General features: G+C 39.2%; 2 protein-coding genes across 3 annotated transcripts; both read right to left on the reverse strand.

Annotated features, from left to right (window-relative positions):
* Positions 1-624: 624 nt before the first annotated feature.
* LOC103368843 (trafficking protein particle complex subunit 9-like) lies at positions 625-15,727 on the reverse strand. 2 transcript variants are annotated; one of them, XM_008297352.1, is made up of 8 exons: positions 15,655-15,727; positions 13,288-13,883; positions 9,492-9,637; positions 9,055-9,180; positions 7,504-7,530; positions 6,124-6,245; positions 1,696-1,821; positions 625-900 (listed from the first exon to the last, which is right to left on the reverse strand). In XM_008297352.1, exons 2-8 carry the CDS (start codon positions 13,869-13,871, stop codon positions 649-651), a joined length of 1,383 nt encoding a protein of 460 aa, XP_008295574.1. In that variant the 5' UTR covers positions 13,872-13,883; positions 15,655-15,727; the 3' UTR covers positions 625-648. The 2 variants fall into 2 exon arrangements, with proteins under 2 accessions (XP_008295574.1, XP_008295575.1); XM_008297353.1 differs by lacking the exon at positions 7,504-7,530 and having other exon boundaries at positions 627-900.
* Positions 15,728-18,218: 2,491 nt separating this feature from the next.
* On the reverse strand, positions 18,219-25,251 carry sh3bgrl3 (SH3 domain binding glutamate-rich protein like 3). Its single transcript, XM_008297351.1, has 3 exons — positions 25,112-25,251; positions 22,474-22,641; positions 18,219-20,283 (listed from the first exon to the last, which is right to left on the reverse strand). The coding sequence occupies exons 1-3, from the start codon at positions 25,154-25,156 to the stop codon at positions 20,218-20,220; spliced, it is 279 nt and encodes a 92-aa protein (XP_008295573.1). The 5' UTR covers positions 25,157-25,251; the 3' UTR covers positions 18,219-20,217.
* Between the last annotated feature and the right edge of the window lie 392 nt (positions 25,252-25,643).

Below are 25,643 nucleotides of genomic sequence, written 5' to 3' on the forward strand. Positions count from 1 at the left end.
GTACTTAATAAAACATTTATTCAGTCAGATTTATTCCTTTTCACTGATATAAAATCAGGCGTACTTGAGTACTTGCAACCTTTAAGACCTCTAGGAAGAAAGAAATCTACCCATGACAGGGTGAATTCTACAGACAAAGAGCTTTGTTTTAGGTTCAGCCCTGAATTTTGATTTGAGTTCTGATTTGTATTATATCAGGCAACAATTCCATAGTTTTATAAAAATATCTTTGAGCACTAAAAACTTGGTCAATAAAGAATAATTTATCAGTTGCCAAAACAAAAATCTAAATTATTCTATGGCTCCAGCCTCTCAAAGGAGGAATAGATTTGTTCTCATATTATGATAAATTGAAGCTCTTTGGATTTAATAGTGTTGGCTGGGAGGGAAAAAACAAACAATTTGAAGAAAAAATAAAAAATGTGGTGATTATTTTTCACAATTGGTTGATGTTTTATCAACTGAAGCAAAACACCATTAGATACCAACAGAAAAAAAAAAGTGATGATGAAATTAATGGTTTGTTTCATCCCTAAAAAAAAAAACATCAAATGTGAGATCAGTTTTGAAACGATGAAAACAATGAGGCTCTCTCACACCAAACCCAAGTATTCCCACGTGAAAGAGCGGAAAGAAATAATAAACCTATTACCTCCGGGTTTCCATATAATCCAACCTCCTACCTTTGCTGAAGTCCTTGGGGTCGAGTGACAGGCTGTATCCAGGTAACGTCTCCAGCAGCAGCTTGTAGCAGGCCCTCCAGCCAGGCTCTGGGATGGTGGGAGCCACACACTGCATGGCCGCGACACGCTTGAAAAAAGCCGACTTGCGATGGAAGCCGATCAGTTCGTAGAGCTCGGACAGAATGCTGTAGCGTTGGATCTTCTCCTCCTCCGATAGCTGCAGTTACAGGCACGACATTGTGACTTCACTTGGATGTTTAATAAGAATGAATATAGTTTGTTATGTTATTATGAAAGGACTGTTTTTACATTCATCTGCTGAATGGAAAAAGTTTCTCTGAGATCACCCTAAGTCTCTGTGCAACACATGGATAGACGAGCAGGATTTTGTTGTTTTTGTTTTTTAAACATATACAATTATGCATAATAATGAGTCTTTTAATATATCTTCTAATATGTGAAGAGGGCATCTTTAATGTTCCAATGTTGTAATTATATGCCTTCACATTTAGTTGGAACATTCTGTAAAGTACTATCAAGGATTATTAGGAACACTTTCACCAGACTGATCCATGCCAATAATTGCTGAGGTGAATAAACTGCCTTTAATGCACTAATTATTATAATACCGATTTAGGAATCAATATTTAAAATCCAAGAAAGAAAATGTAATAAATCACTGCACTAAAAAGGCAAACCTGGAGGAAATGTCACTGGCTGTGTAGGTTACATAAGGAAACAAAACTCTGAAGTGAAAAAATAGATAAAGTGAAATGTATCACTCTAGTTATGAAAAAAAAAAAACACAAAAAAAGGTAATGCATACTTTGAGAGCACATTGTGGTGCAGGTGGGTTCTGTTTTAGCACACAGTATGATATTCTTCAGCCTCTGTGATGTAACTGTACACCGCAGAGCCAGTGGCCGTATTAATCATCCAGTGAAGCTGCAATAGCTTCTCAAGCTGCATCAAGGTGATGTATGTTAAAGGATTTCACAGTTAGACAGTGTACCTGTCCCAGGTTGATGTAAACAGCGTTCTGCAGGAACTCGGAGGCCTCCCTGGCCCTCTTCTGAATAGCCAGCACCCGGACCGCTTTCACGCAGGCCTCCAGCTCGATCACGCCGGCGTTCTTGTACTGCGGGAGATAAGAGGAGGAGCAGGGGGAGGATCGACGTTAATGAAAAATGAATAGCCAGCAAGGATCGCCTTGAGTTTTACAACCCACCTCATAATCGGAGGTAATGTTTCCTCATTAACATACGACCATACTCATCAGTCACCGCAAACGTGGGATGACGGACAAGTGTGATAACTCGGATCCCCTGTCGCTCGTCTTTCGGGGATTCCCAGCCATTACTCTTTTTTTTCCACTGAGCTACTGCTGCCCAGGCTTCACACTGTGCACAGATGTGTGCATTTTTTATCGCTCCGTCCCTCAACTTCCTTCCACTTGCACCCTCATTGTCTCCTTATTAAAATTCAATTAATATCTGAATGGCTATGTGTTGAGATGTAATTTAATTCTGAATGAACTAGTTACAGGTAAAAGGGCTGAGGGAGGTCAGTGCAAAAAGGCAATTATAATAATGAAGATAAAGCACAGGATTGCTTCTGAATAGTTGGGTAGCATAATGAGCCTATTCAGCTTTCCTTGAGCATTAAGGATACTTAAATACTATTCTTTGTGACTTTGTACAAGTACATTGGGGAAAAAAGAGAGTACAAATATATTATTCCATGAACAGATACGTAACACTTTTGGGTCTGTGTAACACTGATTTTATAAGGTTACTGCTGACTAGAAAAGGTTCTACTAGCAATTACACACGCTTTCAAAGCTCAGTGGTAAATCTTGTCCCCATGTAGGATTCAGTAATAAACAGCTGCTGTCAGCATGTACTGGTCTGATAAAACTCAAACACAGTGTTGTCTTTGCCTTCAAATGGCAAGAAAATCAAATCAAATACTGCCCCCTGGTGAGATGAATAACTATTACTCCACAGACACATAGCTACATTTCTGCCTGTTGGTGCAGGTTTTATATCAATGAACCCAAATGTAAACACGACTACGGATGATCAGACTGAGGGAAAATACGACACACAAGTTGTGACCTTCATTACCCTAAATCTGGACACCCCATGCATGGGATCATTTGGAGCTAACATTCAAGACCCACTCTGATATTTTGTCCTGACTACCAGACATATCATGAGTGAAATAAGCATTCATCAGCACCTCTGAGCTCTTAAGGAACCAATCCGGTCAACTAGCAGGGTTTAGCTTTCTGTATCATCAGTTTTCTTAATGGCCTGCTGAGTTACTCCTGTTGTACAACTTGCCATTGTGTAGCATAGAGTAGTTTTACAGTGTTTGAGCAGAGTCACAGGTGAGCTGGTGTGCTTGAGCTGCAGAAAATGGCAGAGGGGACTGTAAAGAGAGACTTCAGAGATTTGCAATTTCTAAAGAAAGCAATAATGTAGAGTTACATTGAAGCCATTTTTAAGGCAGTAAGGGGGATAATTTTTATGGAAAAGTCTAAAATTAATTTGTGGAGATGAGTTTGTTTGGGGGTAAATCAGAGGGAGACTTTAAGAGTACCTTCTCTGGATAAAGACAGAGTAAAGCACATTTAGAGGACTAGTGGTTGCTTATCGCTTAAAAACTGCAATTGAATGAATGAATGACTGAATGAATGAATGAATGAATGAATCAATGACCGAATGAATGAATGAATGAAAAACTAAATAAAAAGCATGGGGAAAAAATGTACAAAAATGAGTTCGAAAAGGAGCCGGAAGAAGTATAAACTTATAAACTCCCACCCCCTTATCACCCTATGATTCATTACAACATTACATGAGCCTACATATAATAAATGGATTTAATATAAAATGTGCATCAATATACAATCAATTAACTGCACAGATAAACAGTCTATAATTGTACCATATGCATAATCAATTTGTCATTTGAGGTTGTGGCTCCTAATCTGCAACACGTGTTTTGGACTTAAGGAACAAGAGTGGTGATATTCTTTATTTTTGTTAATGCCATCAAAGTCTCTCAATACTTCTTGACATCCCTACTGTGTGTTGGTGGCACTTTTGTACCTATAAGCACAGACATTTTTAAAAACAGATTGTTAATATAAACTTTCAAAAAATAAATAAATAAATGAAAAGGGCTCGGTAATTTTCTTCTTCTGCAGGGTTCACCAATTTTAATTTAAGACATTAAGGTCTTGTTAATACCACATAGAATGCAATTTAACACCTGTTACTATACTTGGCCAACTATGAAAGTATGATGGAAGATCAGGAGGGCCAGTATGATCCAGAATTATTGATCATTTTAATCTTTTTTTTTTTTGTTTTTTTTTTTAAGACCCCCATATGGTGGTTTAGATAAACTAGCAGACACATCGTGAGCAAAAATTAGCAGTCAACACTGTTGTATTAATAGTTTTAAGGTAGAGGGGAATTATTTTCACTTTTTATAATATACTATAATCCACAGAGATGAGTCTGGAATTTTGAATATTTAGGGGTTTAATCAATGACTGCTGGAAGACTTTTTATTAATGGTAGCCAGACACAAGCAAATTACATAAAACGGTGGATTAACCAATTAAAATGTGTTAATTACTTTAAGTTAATTTAAGTTCATGATACAGTCCAGGCTGTATATTACATAAAAATGTTTAAAGAAAACTGAATTCAACATGTTTTTAAGATCTGTAGATACCTTGACTATTTTCCACTACAAATTTGCTTTATAGTGAGTATTTATTTATGTCTATTGGTTCTTTATGAAGACACAAATCTTCACAAATATACGTTTCTTTTACTTTTTTTACATTTTTATTATACTGTAAATAACAGCTAAGTACTGTAGTTATTATGACATTACTCAAAAAGGAGTAAACAGTGAATTTATTGGGGCCGTTTGTCGCTGCAGATCTGGCGCACAACAAAGAATTTTTGCCTGACTGATCCAAAGTAAACTACAGTGGCAGTTTTCATCACAGCAGCAGCAACGTGTCAACCGGTGCAACAGTGCGGCTCAGTGATGTGTTTTTAATAGCTTTTTGGACAACAAAGGAGTTTTTTGGCACAAAAGGAAAACCTTTATCGGACTAAGGACACGCAGGCATTACTTGATGGTAAACATTCACTGCTGGTTTTAGACTTGTTAACAATCAGAACACTATAGAACAGCACCACACTTACCACTTACATCGCTAGAAGGTGGCTCAACATCTACCGATTCAAAGTTAGCTTGGTTTTACTTTCTTTAAATATATTTATTCTTCTTTGTCATTTAGCAAAGCACTGTGGTGTCTCATCCTGACAAATGGTACTTAAATTAAACTTTACTGCAGTTAGAACAGACTAAGATTTTACCTCATTTAGAAAAAAACAATATTAGCACTTCTTTAATGATTAAATAAGTATTAGAATATAACTGAATGTATATTAAATAATACTAGGCTTTAATGAACAATTCATTATCTGATTGTCATTGTTTAATTAGATAGTTGAGCTGCTATTTGTTATTGTAGATCATCAGTATTTTAGCTGTTCATATAAACCCAAAATTACACTGTACTCCCGCAGAAAACTTTGATTTTTCTTAAAATGTAAATTTTCATCAGAGCTTAAAAGTCTCATGGTCTATATCTTTGACATTTAACACCCATGACCAAGAGTCTTATCTCAAACTTAACGAAGCAGAATTTGGGATATTCACTACTATGGCAATACTATTGGCTACATTAAACATGCAACACATGCAGACTACTCTGAACTGGACGTGCCATGGAACACATCTTCTTGCTGGCTACACCTGCAGCACATCTGCAGAGTAAGGTTGTGTCAAAAAAGACATTTTTGGGATTGCTTTGTTTTTTTTAGTTTCATAGTTTTTCACTTCAGTTTGTGTACTATGGGTTAGTTACCATCTAAAGAGTACAGTAGACTCTGTAATGGACAAAGTTACTGGGCAAACATCAGCTGGTAGTGGCAAAATAAATGCCATCGGAGTAATCAAGACCCAAAAGTGGACCCCTGTTTGATACACAGTCACTCAACGAAGTCATTTATAGAGGTAGTTTCCTTTTTCTTTCCAAAATAGACACTTTATGATGATATGATATGTGTCTGTGTAAATGGGCTGTGTGCACACACCACTCACAATAAATGTAAATAGAAAACTGGTCTACTTTTACATTTGTAGAGCAAATCTCCATGATGCATACCTAATACGTACATCCTGCTCTCATGCCTGGTGGAAGCACAGAGATGCAGCATCTGTTTCTCAAACAATCTGTACGCAACACATGTTCAATGCAGCCTCAGCATCAGTATCCTTAATCCATCAACAACCATACTGGTTTGATTCCTGGTTTACCAGTTGTGTAGCTTTAGGTCCGTACCTTTCCATAGTAGGAGATGGCCTCTTTGTATTTCTCAATAATGTCCTCGGGACTCAGGCAGTTCTTTGCTCGTCCGATCTCGGCACTGGTGTCTGCACTAATGCCGTTGGCTGTGAGGGCACCTACACTCAAAAAAGGACAGTATAAAGATTAGTACAGGAAAAGCCACAACGATGAGTGCCCATCAATGTTCTCTGCTACTAAAGGAAAAAGAGTGAAACCAGGAAGGAAAAGAAACTTAAATCCATCACTTACTGTTCAAAGACAAGTCTTTGGCTACCACCATCACATGCACATTTGTCACACAGCGTATTACCGTATATACAGTACAGTGCTCAAATACTCAACACAGAGAACTCTAAACATATCTTAGCAGATACCATAACAACAGATAATGATGAATGAAACTTGCATTCTGGTGCCTCAAGATCACCCCATTGAACCTTAAACTTTACAAGCTCGGCCTGCACTGCTTTGCGCCAGTATTAGATTATAAAATAAATATTCTAAAGTCCACACAGTCCTTAAGATGTAAACAAATCAATATTCACAGTTAATGTCCAGCTTAAATCGCAACTGAAATCTTTCAAAGGCAATTTTAAGGGGGCATCTCTCGGCTAAATCTGATTTTAATACAAACTTGACTGTCAGTGGATCAGCTGCAAACGGGACGGTTTCCATGGCAACACTGTGATGCTGTCACCATGAGAAACGTGTAAATACTGAGATACTGTATTGCACTATTTTTTTGTACATTTTTTGAGATAGTGAAGTTAAAAAATGTACATCATCTCCTTACAAGGTTAAAGAAAGGCCCAAAAATTTGATTTTTTTTCTCCTTAGGTTATAATAGTGATAGCTAAGCATCAGTAAGCATTTAATAAGCAGAAAGTCACAGTGTGCATGATTGGTGCTGGACTGCCATCTGCTGGTGCTTCAGGAGAACTACATAATCTTATCTTCAAAGTCTTTTCATAACAGATTGTTTTAAAAAGATTTTGATAGGGTTAAAAGATTTTTTGCTTTATAATCAAGCATAAGATGTAAGTTATTAGAATAATGGGGCAATAAATAAGGAATGGAAGCAACTGAAAGTGGCCATTTAAAGTGATACTGATCACCAAAAGTGAGGCTGTGAAAGAGAGCAGGTACATCAGAATGAATTTTTAAAAAAAACGGCGATAGTAAACCAACACAGGAGAACACTATCTGTCACAGGAGGAAAAAAAAAAACACATCAGGTGAGAAGCAACACGAATCAAGCCGGTGATGGAGCAGGATGAAGAGTAACATCAAACGCATGTGAAAGTGGCACATGTGAGCACAAGCAAACAGGCAAACTGGTGTCTAGAAGAGCTATGTTGGTTAGACATTCCATACCTGGGTCAATGAGAACCTCTTGAGCTCCTACAGACAGAGAGAGAGAATGCAGATTCACTCCATGACGCAAGGCGCAATGTTAGCAGTGTTAGTCCCAACAATGTGCTTAATGGCTGCTGCTGCTTCGCTATAAACTATGAGCCAAGAGCCAATATTAACTGCAAAAATAACACAAATATATATTCAGTTCTGAAAAGGGTTCAATAAACAGACAAATATCTAATATTTGGTTTAAAAAAATAAAAAAAAAAAAAGAAACATTTTTCTTGCTTTTGCCACTGAGGCTCGTTGTACTTTTGTATTCGGACGTCTTATTTTCTGCATTTAACTCTATGTTCAACTGTACATAAGAGATTTTTTTGCACTCTACGTGTTTGCACCTGATTGCTATTTATACAACATACTACGTACTAAATATACTATTAATTGGTTCTGTATATCTATACCTTACTATGTTAAATGCTGTGAGATGACATATGTTGTGGACTGCACTATGCAAATAAAATTGAATTGAATTGAATTGAATTGAGGGCTGCAAGGTGGCACAGTTGGGAGCACTGTTGCCTCGCAGCAAGAAGGTCACCAGTTCGCGTCCCGGTGAGAACACCCGCGATCTTTCTGTGTGGAGTTTGCATGTTCTCCCCGTGCAGCGTGGGTTCTCTCCGGGTTCTCCCCACACAGTCCAAAAACATGTTGAGGTTAATTGGTGATTCTAAATTGTCCGTAGGTGTGAATGTGAGTGTGCTTGGTTGTCTGTCTCTAAGTGTAGCCCTGTGATAGACTGGCGACCTGTCCAGGTAACCTGCCTTCACCCTGAGTCAGCTGGAATAGGCGCCAGCAGCCCCTACAACCCTAGTGAGGATTAAGCGGTGTATAGATAACGGACGGATGGATGAATAGCTACACAACTGATTGTTGCATTCCTTTTTTTTCCTGTACATTTTATATTTTGGCATCATTTCTTTTAGTCCCTATCAAAGTTACATCACTGTCTTTACCACTTTGGTACCATTTTCCATATTGACCATTCATTTATTTATATATGGACTTTGCTGTTGTGTGCATCTGGTTAGAAGCTGAATTGCATCTAATTGCAAGTTTAAATAATATAATAAAAAACAATAATAAGAGAAGGATTATTCACTCTCCTAAAATACTGTCCAGACATAACAGATGCACTTTAGCGCTGTTTGTGTTTGCTCTGTCAGTTTGTCATAGCATGTCAGTTCTTTACATTAGTTGAAGATATACACAAGGCAGTGTTAATATAACACCATGTTAATAGCATGTTAATAACAGGGCAGACAGCTTAGATGATGTTAACTTTAAATTAGCAGTCATCAGGATAAATAAGAAAAGCTTCAGCAGTTTAGGAAGCTCACATCTTGTCCTCTGCACACAAAGGAAGCAGCATGGCTGAGCAAAGCTTAGCAGTGTTTGAGCTGCCAGTCAGCAGAGACATTCCCACTCAATCACAGCTCACTCACAGACAAACAGTCATCACAGCCACTGTTTCCATCGGTCTGGTTACACTGTGAGCGATGTGCTCACCTGGTCTGTGGCGTTTCCCTGCATCTGCTGGCTGGGAGATACTTGGTTTGCGTCCTGCGGTCTTCCCTGCCGTGCCTCCAGGGTAGTGGAATATAACCGAGGCTGAACATAGACCCTCCAACGCAGCTGCACACAAAAACACAGCAAGAAAAAAATAGCTCACATTCATTTTTGAGATCTTCTGAAGGTCCCTTTGTGACCTTGGTGTTTGCATTGCTGATTGTTTGATTCAACATTTTGCACATTGAGAAACTTAAACACTGTCTACTGTTGCACTCATGTCAGTACAGCACAGAGCAATTCATCACTCCAATTAAAAGGAGACATAAGTTGATGGATGACCCCATGTGGCCTATTAAATATCAAACATCAATATCAGCAAATAAACAAACTCTGGTCCCAGACTGTAGCAATAAGCCAGCATCCTCCAGACTTACCACCCAGCCAAAGGAAGTCATTAACTCCCCTGAGCAGCTCTACAGCCATGTGGTAGTGGACCAGCGCGTCCTGCAGCATCCCTGCCTGGAGACACAAGTCTCCAACATGCTTCCTCATACGTCCCTGGCAACGCTTCTTATAATGCCTGAGGGGAAAGAAGCAGGGAGAGGAGGAGAAACCTTTTCAGACTACATCAGGATGAAGGAAACAGCTTGAAGTCTTCAATAAAATGCACGTATTTAACCTTTAAAATAATTTTCAACAATTGATAGAGTACAGTTTTCCTTCTTTAAAAAAAAAAAAAACAGCTCTGATTTTCTGCTATTGTCTTTTCTTATGTCAGCAGGGGACCGGGAGAGGACACTCAAGTGAATCTTATCAGTCAGCTGCAGAGGGAACACATGGAGCGGGAGAGCACAAGCAAAAGAGAGCAACAAGAACAGGACAGAGTGTGAGCCGTCCCCTGGTCTTGCACAATCACACACAGGAAGGAGCAGCTTCACTAGAGTACAGGGGACATTTAACTACTTTACAGGAAAATTTGACGAGCATTGTGCAAGACATTTGAGCCTTCGGAAAGACTGGGAAGGTCAATAAAGTGGATCAGCAGGTGGTAAAGGACTCAAGGTGAAATGGAGCCATGGACAGAATTGTTTTTAGCTGCATAAACAGGCAGGGATATGAAAATCTATACAAACATCTATTCAGGGAAAGTCATACATCTGGGATTGCTACTGCTCAGTAGGCTACATTTCATCAAGATGTTTTGGCAGAATAAAACTTCAATGAGAAGGCTGCTCGTGAAAAATCAATCACATCAAGTAAACTAGCTCTTCAGACATGGATCCCATTATCAAGTTCATGTTGAGAAGAGCTGGCGCAGCGCTCTGCCATGCTGGAAAGTAATGTATGTTCTCATGAATAAAACATATGAGATCCATGCGGCCACTGTCGCTCAGCCAAACTGACAAAAAAAAAAAAAAAAAAACTGCACTTTCCCAAATGTTCTTCTTCGGAAGCTGGGACCAACCTCAAGTAGCATATGCTGTGACATGAAGTATCCAAACTATCAGCTCCTCCTTCAGCAGACCATACCGGTGTGTCTGCGTGTTTCAGCCCACAAACACTGCATATAAATATCACTACGTAGTTTAATAAAAATATCTAGTTTATGCTCAGTGTTTTCCAAGGAATGAGAGTTTTAAATGCCACTGGTTTCAGGTAAATTTGTGTTGTATACAAACCCAACTGCAGAAACTGGAAACGTTCTTAAGACAAGTAATCTATCACTTTGTAATAAATGGCTGATCGTTGGCCAAACTTTTTAGACAATAATCAAAGTTTTTACAGGAAAAAAAAAAAAACTGCAACCAAGTATCATTTCTCAATAATTTGCTAAAAATTTCCATAAAGTTTCCTGGAAGGACCTACGAGAGACAATATTCAATCAGTGCACTCCCCATTCATTGCTAATGTGACCTACAGTCTTTTAATCAGCGCACAATCAGCAGATTATGGGAGGAAAAAATCTAACATGTGTCCCCCAGCAAGTCTACAATTACATGTTCCATTATAAATGACTAATAAATGAATATTTAATATGTTTTAATTTGAGTTCTTCTTTCAAGGAAATTGCAATTTCCCCTAAAATGAGTGCCAGATTACCAAACTCTTTCCAAGAATTATAAGAGGGAATTATAGTGAAATAGCATAAGTTTACAACTCCCTGTCCTACAGCAAAAGCATACGTTTCCTGTGTGTACGTTTTATTTATTTATCTTATAAAGCTGAATCATAAAATTAGATATAATTACTTATACACTGTGGCCACTTTATTAGGTGAACTTGTGAAACCAAACAGCTTAGTCATGTATTCTAATAGGACAATAAAATGAACGTTTTACTAACACTGTCAGAGAAGTGTTCATGTAATAGCCGATATGTTGCGCTGTAAGCCATCATACTGACAGATGTTTAAAATATTTTGCTCATCCCATTCCACTTACAAACATGAGGGGGTTTGACCAGTAGAAACGATTCCATATAATAGAGTCCAGTCAAACACGCCCTCTAACTGTGGCCTCACGAAGAAATGCACAACACCTCTCTGAAACAAAAACTGACATTTAGAAGCTTCAGGTGGAATATAAGGCATTAGATTGCATAAGTGTACCTACAAATAAAGAGAGTGTATTGTTGAGATTTGCTACAATCTCCTAAATTAGACATTGCTTGTAATAAGACAATCTGGCCAAAAGATCATATGATGATAATATGATTATCTTTCAAGGCAGATACACAATCCATGATCCGAATCACAACCCTCCCCACAAGTTTAGCTGAACTCATATGATCAAATGATTAGCTGTGCATGTGGCTGCCTGGATACAAAGCCTGTCACTAGAACTCAAGGCTAAGGGCACTTTAAAAATAAAGTACTTAGATACAGCACCACTGATGACGCAATCTGTAAAATTCAATGAAAAGCTGCTGATATACGATATAAAACTGTTAGATCGCACATCTCTACTTGCAATATTAGCATGTTTTAATAAACAATCCAAGCAATAGTCAATCCTGTTTTCTAGATTTCCCAGTAATGCTGACAAAAGCGTCGACTGTGTTTAGGATCCTGTGGACAGCACTAATCAGATGCTTGAATATCCTAATTTAATGAAGTAGCTGGTGAATAACATTACATTAAAAAGATGCTTTTGAAAAGTCTGACAAGAAAGAACAACGAAAAACCACAGATACGGTGGAAATAATGAGGGTTTGGCAGCTCTCTGCTTTTAAAAGGGTTGTTGACAGCTGATGTTTTAAATATTAAGGAATCCCAGAACATGAATACAAACCCATCAGTTGTTCTACAGTGACTTCAACAAGATGGATGGATAAACGGCAAGACAGACGGATCCATCTATATACTAATAGATACTGAAACCAGTGGAAGCAAATGTAAATTATAATTCTCGTAAATGGGCAAACACACAAACCACACACGTATGGTCCTTTTACTACTCTCAAAATCAACTGTGAAAGTGATGCAAGAATGTAAATTGGGATCCAAGAGTAAAAAAACATGAACAAGAGCTGATCAACTGAATGGAGGCTGAACTTTGCTGTTTTCTTCCCCGTCAAACACAAGACTACAGACTTTAAAACTGAGTGTGAGCAGTGAAAATGTGTCGTGCTGGAAATCAGACCTCATCTGTACTGCAATTTGTGGATTGAGATGAGCCTGAATCAACCGATGAGTAATTTAAGCTTCAGATTTCTTATAGTCGTGTGTGTCACTGAGTATTTCTTCCTTCCAGTGATGTATTAAATATGGGGTTATTTCTGGCGTATAACTTCAACCAATCAGTTTGTGTATAAACTAAAACCTGCGGAGGAGCGATGAGTTTGGCTGGATTCATGAACAAATGAACAGCACAGTGTCCTTCGGGGGCAGAGCTAAAGCTGATGGGGTCGGTATGGGTTGACTAACTTATGAGTCTAACGTCTCACCTTTTCACACCCAACAATAAACTCACAGGACAGTATGAAAGAAAAAAAGAAGAAAGACAAATAAAGCAAGGTAAACAAACAAAAATGAACGCAGCAAAAATCAAAGGACAGATTTTTGAGAGGAGAACTTCTGAGCAGGTGAGGCTGACATGTAACAAGCAAATAGTCACAAACCGACACACACCAACTTGCAAATAATGCTGTAATTTACTGACGGCAATGACTAGTCAAGCACTTAAACAGCCTCCAGATTCATGAAAGAGTGCAGCGTCGAGGAGAACTCACCTGCTGTCTGTGTCCAAACCCACAAAGTCCTTCTTCTCAAAGGGCACGCAGAGCAGAGGTATCTTGTCACCGGACTTATCTGTAGCCCGGTCAAGCCGCTTGGACTCCAGAACAATAAATATCGACTCCACAAAGTCCTCCACTCTCTTCTCCACGTCAGAGCACTCCTCAAAGCCGGGGTAGAAGGCCACATCCGTGCGCTGCTGCTCTGCGATGTCGCCCTGGAGCCCAAACACCAGCAACCGCGAGTCGTAGAGCGTGGAGCTGTACACCTCCTTCTGGCCGTGGAAGCGCTCGGCGGTCTGGGGCCACTCCTTGGCCGAGGCGCAGGTGGTGATGGCAATGAGACCCACCACTTTGCGGTGCGTCTGGAAGTCTCCCCACTCGTTGTTTTCAGGCAGGTAGTGGTGGCGGTAGCGGATGTAGAGGAGGCGCTGAGAGTCCCTGATGCTCACCTGGCTCACGCTGGCAATGCGCTTGTAGATCTTGAAGAACTGGTCCTCGGGCACGATGCCGACCGGCTGGACCACCACCAGCACCGTCTGGTGGTCCTCAGCACACTGCAGGTAGTCTGGGACGCTCATCTTCACATGTGGCTTCACGGGACAGAAAACTTTTGGTTACAACAATGAACATACAAGAGATTCCATGCAATCTATAACCATCATTTATTAAAGTCGCTCTCTGGTTGTTGATTTAACTCTAAAAACTCACCTTTGTGTATCAAAGGTACATATTCTTTTCACTTAAAATCTTTCCATCCTGCCTTGTAACAGCTTACACCCAACTCTCGCAGATCTTTGAAGAACCTGCGTCTCTACTTTGGCCTTGCCTGCCTCAATGAAGCTGGTGCTCACGACTTCACCTCCAACTCTAGTCTAACACTGTAAAACTACTCTGTGCTACACAGCAACATGTTGTAATATTATAAGAAACCAGCCATTGCTGTTTCTGGTACAATGATGCAAAAAGCTTCACCCTGAAAGTGGACAGGATTGGTTCCTGAAGGTTTGTTCCTAATGAAACCCTGAAAGTCTAAATCCATGTTTTTGAGACCGTCATCGAAGCAGTTTCTAGGTGGAAACGTTAGCCATGGTGTTGACTGCTTATTTCACTTATGACATAGTATATTATATTATACAGTCTAAAGTGTCCAGTAGAACTAATTTGTCAGTGCAAAGTAGCTGTAATAAAACTGTTTATAGCACAGATTGTCCAAAGATATGTTGTTGAATTCGTCAGAACCACAAACAAAATTCCAAAATCGTATTCTTTAGGAGCTGATATTCCAACATGTAAGCAGATAAAACTACACATGAATGAAAACTACTTGATGTAAGTGAGGAAATATGCCTGTGTGTTCTGTTGTTTCGAACTGTACTTTGGGAGTTTGCATGTTCTCCCCGTGCAGCGTGGGTCCTGTCCGGGTTCTCCGGCTTCCTCCCACAAGGTCCAAAAACATGTTGAGGTTTAATTGGTGATTCTAAATTGTCCTTAAGTGTGAGTGTGCTTGGTTGTCTGTCTCTAAGTGTAGCCCTGTGATAGACTGGTTACCTGTGCAGGGTGTCCCCTGCTTTCTCCCTAAGTCAGCTGGGATAGACTCCAGCCCCCCATGACCCTAGTGAGGATTAAGCGGTGTATAAACGATGGATGGATAGAATTGGCAGTAAACGTATTTTGTAAAAAAAATAGATGCAGAGATGCAAATATACCATATAAGTGACAGATGATAGGCGTTTGGCAATTGACAGCATATAATTAAAAAGCATATAAGACAGCTTATGTGTGAGGATAACCTCATCTATGGTGTGGCTTGGTTGCCTGACATTTGTGCAGTGTTAATGTATAGCATGACTCCAGATACCTTCCAACGTTTGAATGAAAAACTGCAGCTTAGAGTTTCTGGTGTACACAGGATGTAAAACTAGATCCCATTGACAGCTAAATACCCAAAAACTGATGTCTGTAACGAATGTAGTCCAGCAGAGAAGCAAATAAACACCGGCTGCAGTCTTTGCTGAACACAAACACTTAGCAGTGGCAACCAACTGTGACAGGTAACACAATGATGAGGACGGCGAGTTGTGGCCAAAACGAGGTGAGTAATACAGCTGAAGTCTCCGTTTTATTAAGGTATATTGAGCTCATACAGCTGAAGAAGCTAATGCCAGACGTTCAGCTGCATTCTCGTGTCAAAACACTGCTGACAGCTAGCTTAGCTCAGCTAGCTAGCCTGTAAATGTGCTGCTCGGGACTGTCACACAGAAACAACACTGGCTGCAACAAACAGGGCAGCGATGCACACACCAGCTCAGTTAAATTCATTATCTTCCACATCAGCACCATTAATATATCGGGTTTACTCACGTTAACTCAGCAGTTACCTGACAGATTTCACAGCTTCCTTCTTTGGAGCAGTGTTCAGCTGCGTTACGTCAGTCGCAAAACATCCGCTCAGCTTTTCAGCGTAAAAGACCAGAAAATGTCAAGTTGGAAGTTGTTGTAGCGCAAGTTTTTTTTTTTTTTTTTTTTTTTTGTAAACTTAGATTAGTTTGTTGTCAAGTGATACGAAGAATATATATCTCTAACTGCATCCCATTAAATCATTACGATGTTTTCCCCCTTTTGCCTATGATGTAGGCTCTATTTTGGATTTTAAAGCCCCTTTAAAAGAGTTGAATGTATGAAAACCGAAATAGTGTTGTGTGTTAAATATGCTAAATATGAACAAAAACCTTTGTTTGAGGGTTTTATAGAACAATTGAGCAGTGGAGATTGGAGAGATGGGAGTAAATGGAGTAAATCTGAAGTCCTGGGAGATACAAACTTGTAGATTTATTTTTTCTTTTTCTCTCTCAGACAAACACAAGACAAAAGTTCTTACAATATTCACTGCAGGTGGACAAATTCTATTCTACAAATTCATAAATTCATAGGCACACATTGTTGCTAAAGATGCTGCAGTGAATTTTTGGTGGCAAACGAATTCACACCAAAAAAACGTAACAACAAGGAGAAAATTTGCACAACTGTCGATCATGGTGTGAATTCAGGCAATGAGAGTTGCATGCCGAGTAGAACAACCTCAATTTCTATCCTGTCTACCTGTACAAAAAATATTTGTGTCATCTGCGAAGAGAACTAATTTTAATACTTTTGATATTTTGCAAATGTCATTTATATATAACAAAAAGAGTTTTAGACCCATTCAACATAATTGCTCAAGTATATTTATTTCTACAGTGGATATTTTTCTATCTAGGGAAAAATAAATACCACACACTGTCACTTTTGCATCACACATCTCTGTGAAATGTAAAGCAAATGTGACCTATGCATTTGCAGGATGAGGGGTGGGAATTCATTTGGTAGCATGTGATGTTTACAGTAGGCTTTTGTTGTTGTTGTTTCAAGATCAACCACTTTTATTCTTCTCTTAATAGTTTAAATCTGATATATGTTTAGGAAATTAGGAATTTCTCAGTTTGTGATTCATAAAATATGATTTGTCCACCTGCAGTGATGAAGACAAGAAGGCGTGACTGTAGACAGGACATGCTACCATAGTGATCACAGTCACTGTCTGTGGCTTTTAACTTACAGCTGCTGCAGGTTTAACTGTTTTAAATGAGGTTGAAGTTCACTTTGTTCAATTAAATTTTATTTATATAGTGCAAAGTCATAACATATGTCATCTCAAGGACAGTTTGGATTCCCTCCATTATCAGAGATACCTGCAGAGAGGACAAAACATAAACTACAGGAGTTATTGAATACAATGGTCGCATAATGTATTGTATATATATTTGTGTGTTTGGAACAAAACACAGAAACAAAAAGATCATATGTATTATTAGACCAGTTTAAGGTAAGTGTAAGGTAGCACCGTTTATTTGACAGATAGTTGATGCTGCAGTAGGGAAACACTGAGGAAATTGTGCAGCAATAGTAATGATAACTATCACAGTATTCGTGCAAGGTATGACAAACACAAGCTTTAGTGTAATTAATAACAAGTAATGAACTCAATTTCTTTTCATAATTTGTCCAGATGTAGATAATATTAAGATGCAACGTGCTCCATATGCTTTTTTTTTGTCATTTTATTTTGACATCAAGTTCCATTTTTTCTGCTTCCTATTGTTAGCTTGATTATTCATCTTCATTTTCTTCTTCTGCAAAAGTAGAAGTGCATCACGCTGCAGCTGCCTCGCCTAAAGGAAAAATGAGCTATTGCAGCTGAACACAAAGTTTTTTATTGGCTATGTAAATTCTGCATTTTAATGTTCATATTTATATTGTAACCTTGTGAGGATTAAGCGGTGTATAGATCATGGATGGATGGAAGGATATTTATATTGTAATCATCATAATAAAATGTACTGTGAGTTCCTAGTTAATGATAACTGTCAGTTTAAATTACGTCATTATATGACAAACCTCATATTTGACCCTAATTGTTATGCATAGTAATTCAGACAAAGGAACTAGGTCATCATTAAATCATCATAATAATCATTACCCTTAATCCTACTGACTGGGACTCCAGAGAACAGAATATTCTGACAGTGATTTTGAATGAAACAGATGCAGCCGACACAGATTTCCTCGTGTGCTCTGTTGTTGACCACACATACTGCTCTTTCCAAGTTTCACAGTCAGAAATAAAGTATATATTATAGAATCATCTCATAGTAAAACATCTGACAATCAGATTAAGTGTGTGTGTGTTTCATTATTTAAAATAAGATAGTGGGTTACACATATGATTAACCAGACCATGACCGGGCCATAGACATATATATAGGACAAAGTCTGTTCAAAGAAGTACCTTTTCTGCTATTTTATGTAGTTATTTCTTAGAATGCAGACGTACAAAATAGCACATCCTACTGAATTAAGGTCCTACAGATAAAAATGAACCAGGCAGGTAGATTCAACTCCATTTATTTTTTTAACCCATAAATCACTTTTCACAATCTTCTTGGAAGACAACAGCATTTTATTCCCTATTTTCTTCATTTTTTGGCCAAGGGGAATTGGTCCAAAAGCAAAGCAGGAGCTCAGAGAGAGAGAGACATGGAATGTCTAAACCATGGTTCATAGTGAATACACATCAATAACAGGCAAACATCTACAACCATCGACTTCAAAACAGTGCACAGACATTGTGTGTGAAGGCTGTCATTACTGTGGATCTCAAACCGTAACAATACAATGATGATAGCAGGAGGGGGCGGGGGGGTTGACAGAGAGAGGGAAATCATGCTGTTCTCAAATTTAAAAAAAGAAAAGAAAAGACCTAATACTTGAAAGTTACATTTCAACTGAGATCACTTCATGGAATGAATGCAAATACATAAAAAGCACAAATAAGTGAAGCCTTCATTTTTCCCATGTGGTGAGTGTTCCCTAAGGCTGGTAAGACTGAGTGAGGTCCATCTAAACACACCAGCGTCGCCCTTTCTGTGTTCAGAATGAGGCATGTTTTCAGTGCATAGTCACATTACTGCATCTTCATGCCCCGTACAATCAGTGAAGCTGTAACGAAAATCAAACGGTGGAGAGAGAGAGAAAGCTACGCATTTGAAAGCTAGAACGTTCACATCTTGTCATCCAACACTATGAAATGGTCAGTGTTTGGCATCTCTTCGTCTGGTCAGTCATCGACGCGGAGCACCCGTGGGTGCCGCAAGTAAAGCTTTCAAGTTATACAGTAAAATTATGGAGAGTGTGGAAGATGGCGGGTAAGTGCTAACACTACAGTGAATATCTACCAGCAAAAGCGCATTACAGATTGGCACCAAATAAATGTGACGTTAAGAAATGTGTTCATCTGGCTCTACTGGAAATAAAGCAGCTATCTACTGAACACTGATTGTGTTTAAGGAGTACATCAACTTTTTTACCACGTTTGGTCCATTAGACTCATAATCTAATGATCTGATTCAGGAACATTTTGTGTTCCAGAAGTCAAAAACAAAATGTCAGTTTTTCATATTTCCTACTCCGATATTTCAAAATGCACATAAAAATGCATTAACGATGTAGACCTTTTGCACATAGAAAACTTGATGGTACCTTTAAAATGACACTGACGGTTTCTACATGTAGGTTGATTGAAGTCACTTTTTAACAAATCTTTTCGAATCCTCGTGCATTATTACCCCTTCAAATGGGTCAGATTGTCGGAACGTCAGCAGGCTGCAGTGAATTCCCACTTCAGAAGCGCTAACCTCTTTACTGCAAAAAGGAGACCAATGGACCAAACTACCTAAAAGTTATCTGCACCTAAAATGCAGTCTTTTAGCTGCTATAAATCTTCATTAACTGGGTTTTAAGGACTTTGCATCCTTGCTACTTCAGTGTGCATTTGCATCCATGTGAAGTACAAATAGTGCGCTGTCGTGTACAACATGGGAACTTGAAGGCTACAGAAAAAGACGACAAAGTAGTTAAGACTGACTGATGATGGTGCGTTTGGTCTGCAGAGGATCAGGAAGATTCTGGGTTGAATGTTGTCATCCAGTGGATTAGTTTAATCTCCAGCGATCATGTGGCCTTGGCCGAGATTAGTCGACCTAATTACCGCACATTTAGACACACCATTGATTCCTCGTGGACCGGGAGCGTTTTGTAGCTCCGGTCCGTCAGACGAGGAGAAAGTCTGACAGGAATCAAAGGAACAAAACAGAAAAAGACACATAAAAATAAAAAAAAATAAAAAGATTAAGACTGATTTAGAGTGCAGTAGGGGGAATGTGTGTCTTCTGATTAGTTTGATTCAAGATATTTGGCATTCTTCATTATGGCATTGAAAGTGGGTGGACACTGCCGGTGGTGCAGAGAGAGACTGAATAAAGGGCCTCTGATAGGGCACAGGGTGGGTGGGTGGGGGAGTGGTTGGGGGAGAAGCATACTCCACCCTCCTCACGCCATCTTCAGAAACTGTTCCACTGTATCTGCTTCCACCGCCTCGGAAAACATTTCGTAGTTCTGTGGTGGAGAAGAAACGGGCAAAAGCGTCAGTCACCGAAACAAGAAATCAAAGAAGTACGGCAGCTGTACAGATGGTAAAGGGTCTGCACTTACACAGCGCCTTTATCTAACTTAGCGGTACCATGTGTTTCACCCATTCACACACCGATTCACACACCAATGGTGAACAATCTCAGAAGGTTCAGAAGGAAAATGACGACAACTAAATTGTAAACTGGAGGTTACTTTATCTTTATGAAGACCAGAGTGCTCAGAGTTGGGATTTCTGTACTGAAACCTGCAGAATAAATGCAGTTCTCATTTGTACATTAGTCGCTGAACGTGTTCCAAACATTCTTATATAATATGGAAAAATGCAGTTATTTGAGAGCATTCGAAGAGAAGATGGCTGTAAGAAAATGAAAACACTGATTAATATGAGCTCTTGTATTTAACTCTCTGAATCCTAAAACTCCATTTATCAGAACTGGAACCTGTGACACGTGGCTACATGAGGAAAATTAACCAAAACTTCTTATCGCTTCATCCTCCATGTGTTTTTGGCTCAACTAGGCTGACCTGCAGGCTGTGTTCACACGAGGACACTATAATGGAAACAATGGACTGGTAACACTTGTTGACATGTGGAAAATGTTGTACAGGTTGATTCCAAGTCATTCAGAAATTCTACTTCTGCCTTTATCTTTTAATTCATAATTATTGGCATTAGAAAAGTGTATTTTGTGAAGTTGGAGAGTTTGATCTACTCCCAGCCATGGTTTCTCTGCTTCTATATAGATGTGCAGGACTTTATACGGCTTATTAATGAACTGCTTGGACTTTAGGGGGTGACAACGAAAATGAAAACTGAGGATTTGGGGCAGACCGAGCATTTGCCAGTCAAGCAAGTAAACGGTGCTGCAGGTTGAGGTTGCTTGAACGTACACATGCAAATTCTAAACACTTCCTTAAACAACGGTCAGCCGCACCAAAAATCAATAATTAATTCATCTTAAATGAAACAAAGAGGATGTTTTTCACTGCTGACACTTACGGTTCTCCACAAAATAAATCATCAATTAAACAGCAGACAATATGAATTTATTTAAAACTGCTATTCAACTACCAAAACAAACCCATCGTATGGAACACACCAAACAAGCTGCAGTCGTCCTCAGTAAATAACCTGCAGCATAATTAATCACTGTACAGCTGTTTGATATCTTAATAACCCTCACAGCTGATCTACATGATGATCACTGTCGTCAACTTTAGTCCAGCTGCTGGAAACAGCTGCTCAGTGATGAATAACAGGCAGATGTCAAATACTGTTGCAGTAACTTCATCAGTGCAGGAAATCTGTCATTATTTATTTATCACTGGATTCATTTTCAGACAGGAGCGACGCTGACACACTTCATCACTTTCATTTAAATGTCGTTGAAGCTTGTAATAAGAGTCCTGCTGCTCCTGAACGTTGGAAACATCTCTGCTGACAGAAACTTAGGTCTGGCCTAGCTTAGCATTAGCATGCGCCTCAGCTCCGTTGCTGGTTTATCACCATCCATTGTGATTGGTTTAAAGTAGGGATGCACAATGTATCGGCAACCACATCAGTATCGGCCGATATTAGTGCTTGTTTCGATGTACTGGTATCAGTCCAATGAACACATTTAGCCTATGAATGAGCCGATGATTGTCTAACATTAGCGCCTTCATCTCTATGCTTGATATTGCTGCTATTTCAGAGATGTTTTTATTTAAATGGTCCTGGACTTGAACGTTAAATATATTAAAATATGTTTAAATATGTTTTACTTTTGTGACGTAATAAAGAAGACGATGTGATCTAACTTAGCATGGGCTTCTTTTGAATAGTTTTCACCTTCTCACGGTGCTTACTTATACTCATTTTTCGGTATGAACAAAAATTGAATATCGACATCGGTAATACCGGCTATTCATGTCAGAAATCTTAACATTGGATATCGGTACCAATCAGAAATTTTAATATCGTGCATCACTGGTTTAAAGATAATCAAACAGACCGGCATGGTTTTTTTCCACCCCATTGCGGATTGAGAACGGGTGTCGGACCATTCTCCAGCACTGACAGCACTGTGGAGAAAGCTCTGCATTTTCAGGGATACTTTATAAATAAACTTGAGGAAAGCGGAAAGAAAAACATAGTGCGTGTTCTCTCCTCACCCCACAGTATTGGTCTTCATTGAAAAGCTGGGGAGGGACTGCCGTGGGGTCCCCCGCTTTGCTCCTCATTTCATCACGAAGCTCCCCGCCCACAGAGATGTCGATGAGCTCGTACTGGATGCTTTTACTGTCAAGGATTCGAATCACTTCTGCCTGTTGAGACTTCACCTGGAAAAACAAGAGCTTCAGTCAGAAACCGACTTCACTCCAGCATAACTGGTGGGAAGCAGACAATTCATTTGCTCAGTGTTTGATCTGTATATAGCATCACTTTCCACCACGACTTCAAACCTTACGTTCACTGATGACATTTCTAAGAAATGCGTGGAGCAAAATGATGAAAGCTGTCAGGTTATTCTGAGTTTTCCTCTGTGTGAGAATAACAAGAAGCAGATGAAGGTCACCAAACAGCTTTGAGGGACTGTTCAAATAAACCTTGTACTATTACTTCTCCCCAAGGACAGGAACAGAGACGTTTTTCGTGGCATAGCATTGGCATAGCAGCACGCACACAAACAACATGATTTAAATCCTGTTTGAGGCTGGGCCTGTGAAGGCAGCAGCTTCATCTGGCTTGTGGGTGATGATTAATAGATGTGGTGACAGTCTGCTATCTTTTTGGGTGACTGAGGAAGTTGGGAGGGGGTGTTTGCAACTGTGACCACACCTAAACAAAGCACTAACTGGAAACACACAAGCTGGCATTTAGCTGCTGCGAGGGAACAGCCATGTCCGCAAACTGAAAAAGGGGAATTGGTTTTACATGTTCCGCAAAAGCATCACTGAATCATGGGAAGTTTTTGTGTGTCCTTTAGATGATGAACTGAAACTTGAATACAATACCACACGTCTGCACAAAGAACAGAAGCTAGAAGTGCGGCGTACACTCATACCACTGAAGAACAATTCACGAGATGTTTTAAGGGGGGAAACAAATTCGCTGCACTGTTATTGCATTGTAAAAAGGGATTTGTGTGGAATGTTTGTTATTGTTTTCCACTGTTTATTGGGTAGGTTTTCATTTTGAAACAGGAAAAACAGGTTTTGCTGTGGTCTAAATTAGGGCTGCAGCTAAGGACTATTTACATAAATAATCTGATGATTATTTTATCAATTAATCGATTCGTTTTTTGCTCTTTAAAATGACAGAAAATAGAGAAATGAGCATTTCCACATGCCCTCAACGTCTGAAAATGTTTCACCCACAACCCAAAGATGTCCAGTTTCCGGTTACAGAGGAGTAAAGGAAGTAGAAAATATTTATATCTAAGAGAGTCGAATCAGCGATTTTTTTTTCTCCATAAGAAATTAATCGATTAATCGATCAGCAAGATAGTTGGTGATTAATCTAAGAGTTGACATCGAGTCTAAATAAACTAAATATATGACATAAAAACATTACAATACATCAACATTCACTAAAATATATATTTTTAATTCATCCTTAAACTAAAATTTTGTTGGTGTGGAGAATCAGCATACAAACTGGGAAATAATGGCCACTTAAAATCCTACTTATAGCAGCATTGCTGCACATGAGAGGGTTAAAAACTAATGCACGTCACCAAAGTTTTTTCTACGTGATTTCCTCACAACTAATAGATACCAGATGTCTGGCCCAGCACACCGCCATGCACGTTTAAAGAAAATGCTGCAGACTTAAGATTTAATTTTAAAAAAATAAAATAAAATATCGATTAATGTGTTTCTTGACGTCTGCAGACAGTCTTGATATCAACCTGTTCTGTTCGATCATCGTAAAAAATATTCTGTGAAAAACAGACAACACTTCATTACAAAATCCCTAAATTTAAAAATATCAAGCCGACCAACAAAAATCCAAATGAAAGAATATAAAGGTTTGACTTTTTTCCACACTAAATCGTCTGCTGGTTAATTCGGCTTACATATACTCTACCTAGCAGCTCTTCTATTAGTTAAATTTATGGTTTTATTGCTGGTTTCCGTGCTGGCTTACTACCAACCCACAGCGCCTGAAACGGGAATTGAGTAGCAGGTGTGCCACCTACAAAGGTGGCAATCCTTTCAAACGACTGCCGTTTAGTGCATCCGATGTGATTAATACACACTGTTAATAAAAGGCCTTAAAATGAGTGTTTCAATTTGCCAAAAAAGCAGGGAGACCTTAAATTGGCAGATTTTAAATGAAATTTGGCGTACCGCCTTCCGGACAGGAAACGAATACATATGGTCGCCATACTTTGCTGTGCCGTCAAGTGTCTTGTACCAAAATGACACTTAGATAATGCACCTGTTTACAATGAAAAACACAATGTTGTAGGGATACATATGTGCAGAAATAGCTTGCTAACATGACCGATAGCAAACACCTTAGTCAGGTAAAATAACGCCGCCTGCTTCACCTTTAAGTTCTGACACATTCCCCCAATAATAACTTTAATCTTTAATACACCTCCAGCCGAGTACTGCTGACGCTCCATTAATGAAATGAAGGGGCAGGGAGTCACCAGGCCCGCTGCTCAGTCAGTCAGGAGGAAGCTATCAGTGATAGGGAGCTGGGTGTGTCTGTCGGACTGAGCACCGTTAGCTGCTGCTGCTGCTAGCACAGCGGTAAACTCGTGAAATTATAGTCGCGCCATGTTGTAGTTTGACTCACCGTCCGGGAGGCAGTAACAGTGGTGTAGTACAGTTTGATCCCCATAGCTGCTGCAGCTCCTCTCTCTCTCTCTCTCTCTCCCTTTGTGTATCTGCTGGCAAGTAGCTTTCTGTCGCTCACTGCTGTCAAGCTCCACAGATATCTGCTGCACGCGAGGGAAGCTGGGCGACGCTCGCTTTCAAAATAAAAGACGTTGAAAAAAATATATATAGGTGTGTGTGTGTGTGTGTGTGTGTGTGTGTGTGTGTGTGTGTGTGTTTTCGAATTTAAAATACCACTAAACAAAATAAAGACACTCCCAATTTTTTTAAATAGTTGTCATGTCATTTCCACTTTCAAACTACAATGCACTGATGACCATCTCAAAAATACAGATTCAGACAGCTGGGGTTTAATACATAACAAACCTAATGGTACATGTTTTTTTGTTGTTTTTTTTAAATTATTTTTTCTGGCCTTTTTGCCTTTATTTGTAAGGATGGTGAGAGAGTGAGGCAGGAAAGAGGGGAGAAGAGTGGCGGAAGGACCTGCA

The sequence above is a fragment of the Stegastes partitus genome, unplaced genomic scaffold (assembly GCF_000690725.1).
Source record: "Stegastes partitus isolate 25-593 unplaced genomic scaffold, Stegastes_partitus-1.0.2 Scaffold1213, whole genome shotgun sequence".
NCBI lineage: Eukaryota > Metazoa > Chordata > Actinopteri > Pomacentridae > Stegastes > Stegastes partitus.

Bases quoted from the DNA above. Each gene is read 5' to 3' on its own strand.
- LOC103368843 (XM_008297352.1), bottom strand. From the start codon at position 13,871: ATGAGCGTCCCAGACTACCTGCAGTGTGCTGAGGACCACCAGACGGTG. The intron at 9,638-13,287 runs GTGAGTTCTCCT...CTTTCCCCTCAG, and splicing joins GGTTTGGACACAGACAGCAG to GCATTATAAGAAGCGTTGCC. The intron at 9,181-9,491 runs GTAAGTCTGGAG...TTTTGTGTGCAG, and splicing joins TGACTTCCTTTGGCTGGGTG to CTGCGTTGGAGGGTCTATGT.
- sh3bgrl3 (XM_008297351.1), bottom strand. From the start codon at position 25,156: ATGGGGATCAAACTGTACTACACCACTGTTACTGCCTCCCGGACG. The intron at 22,642-25,111 runs GTGAGTCAAACT...TTGTTTTTCCAG, and splicing joins CTGTTACTGCCTCCCGGACG to GTGAAGTCTCAACAGGCAGA. The intron at 20,284-22,473 runs GTGAGGAGAGAA...TCTCCACCACAG, and splicing joins ATGAAGACCAATACTGTGGG to AACTACGAAATGTTTTCCGA.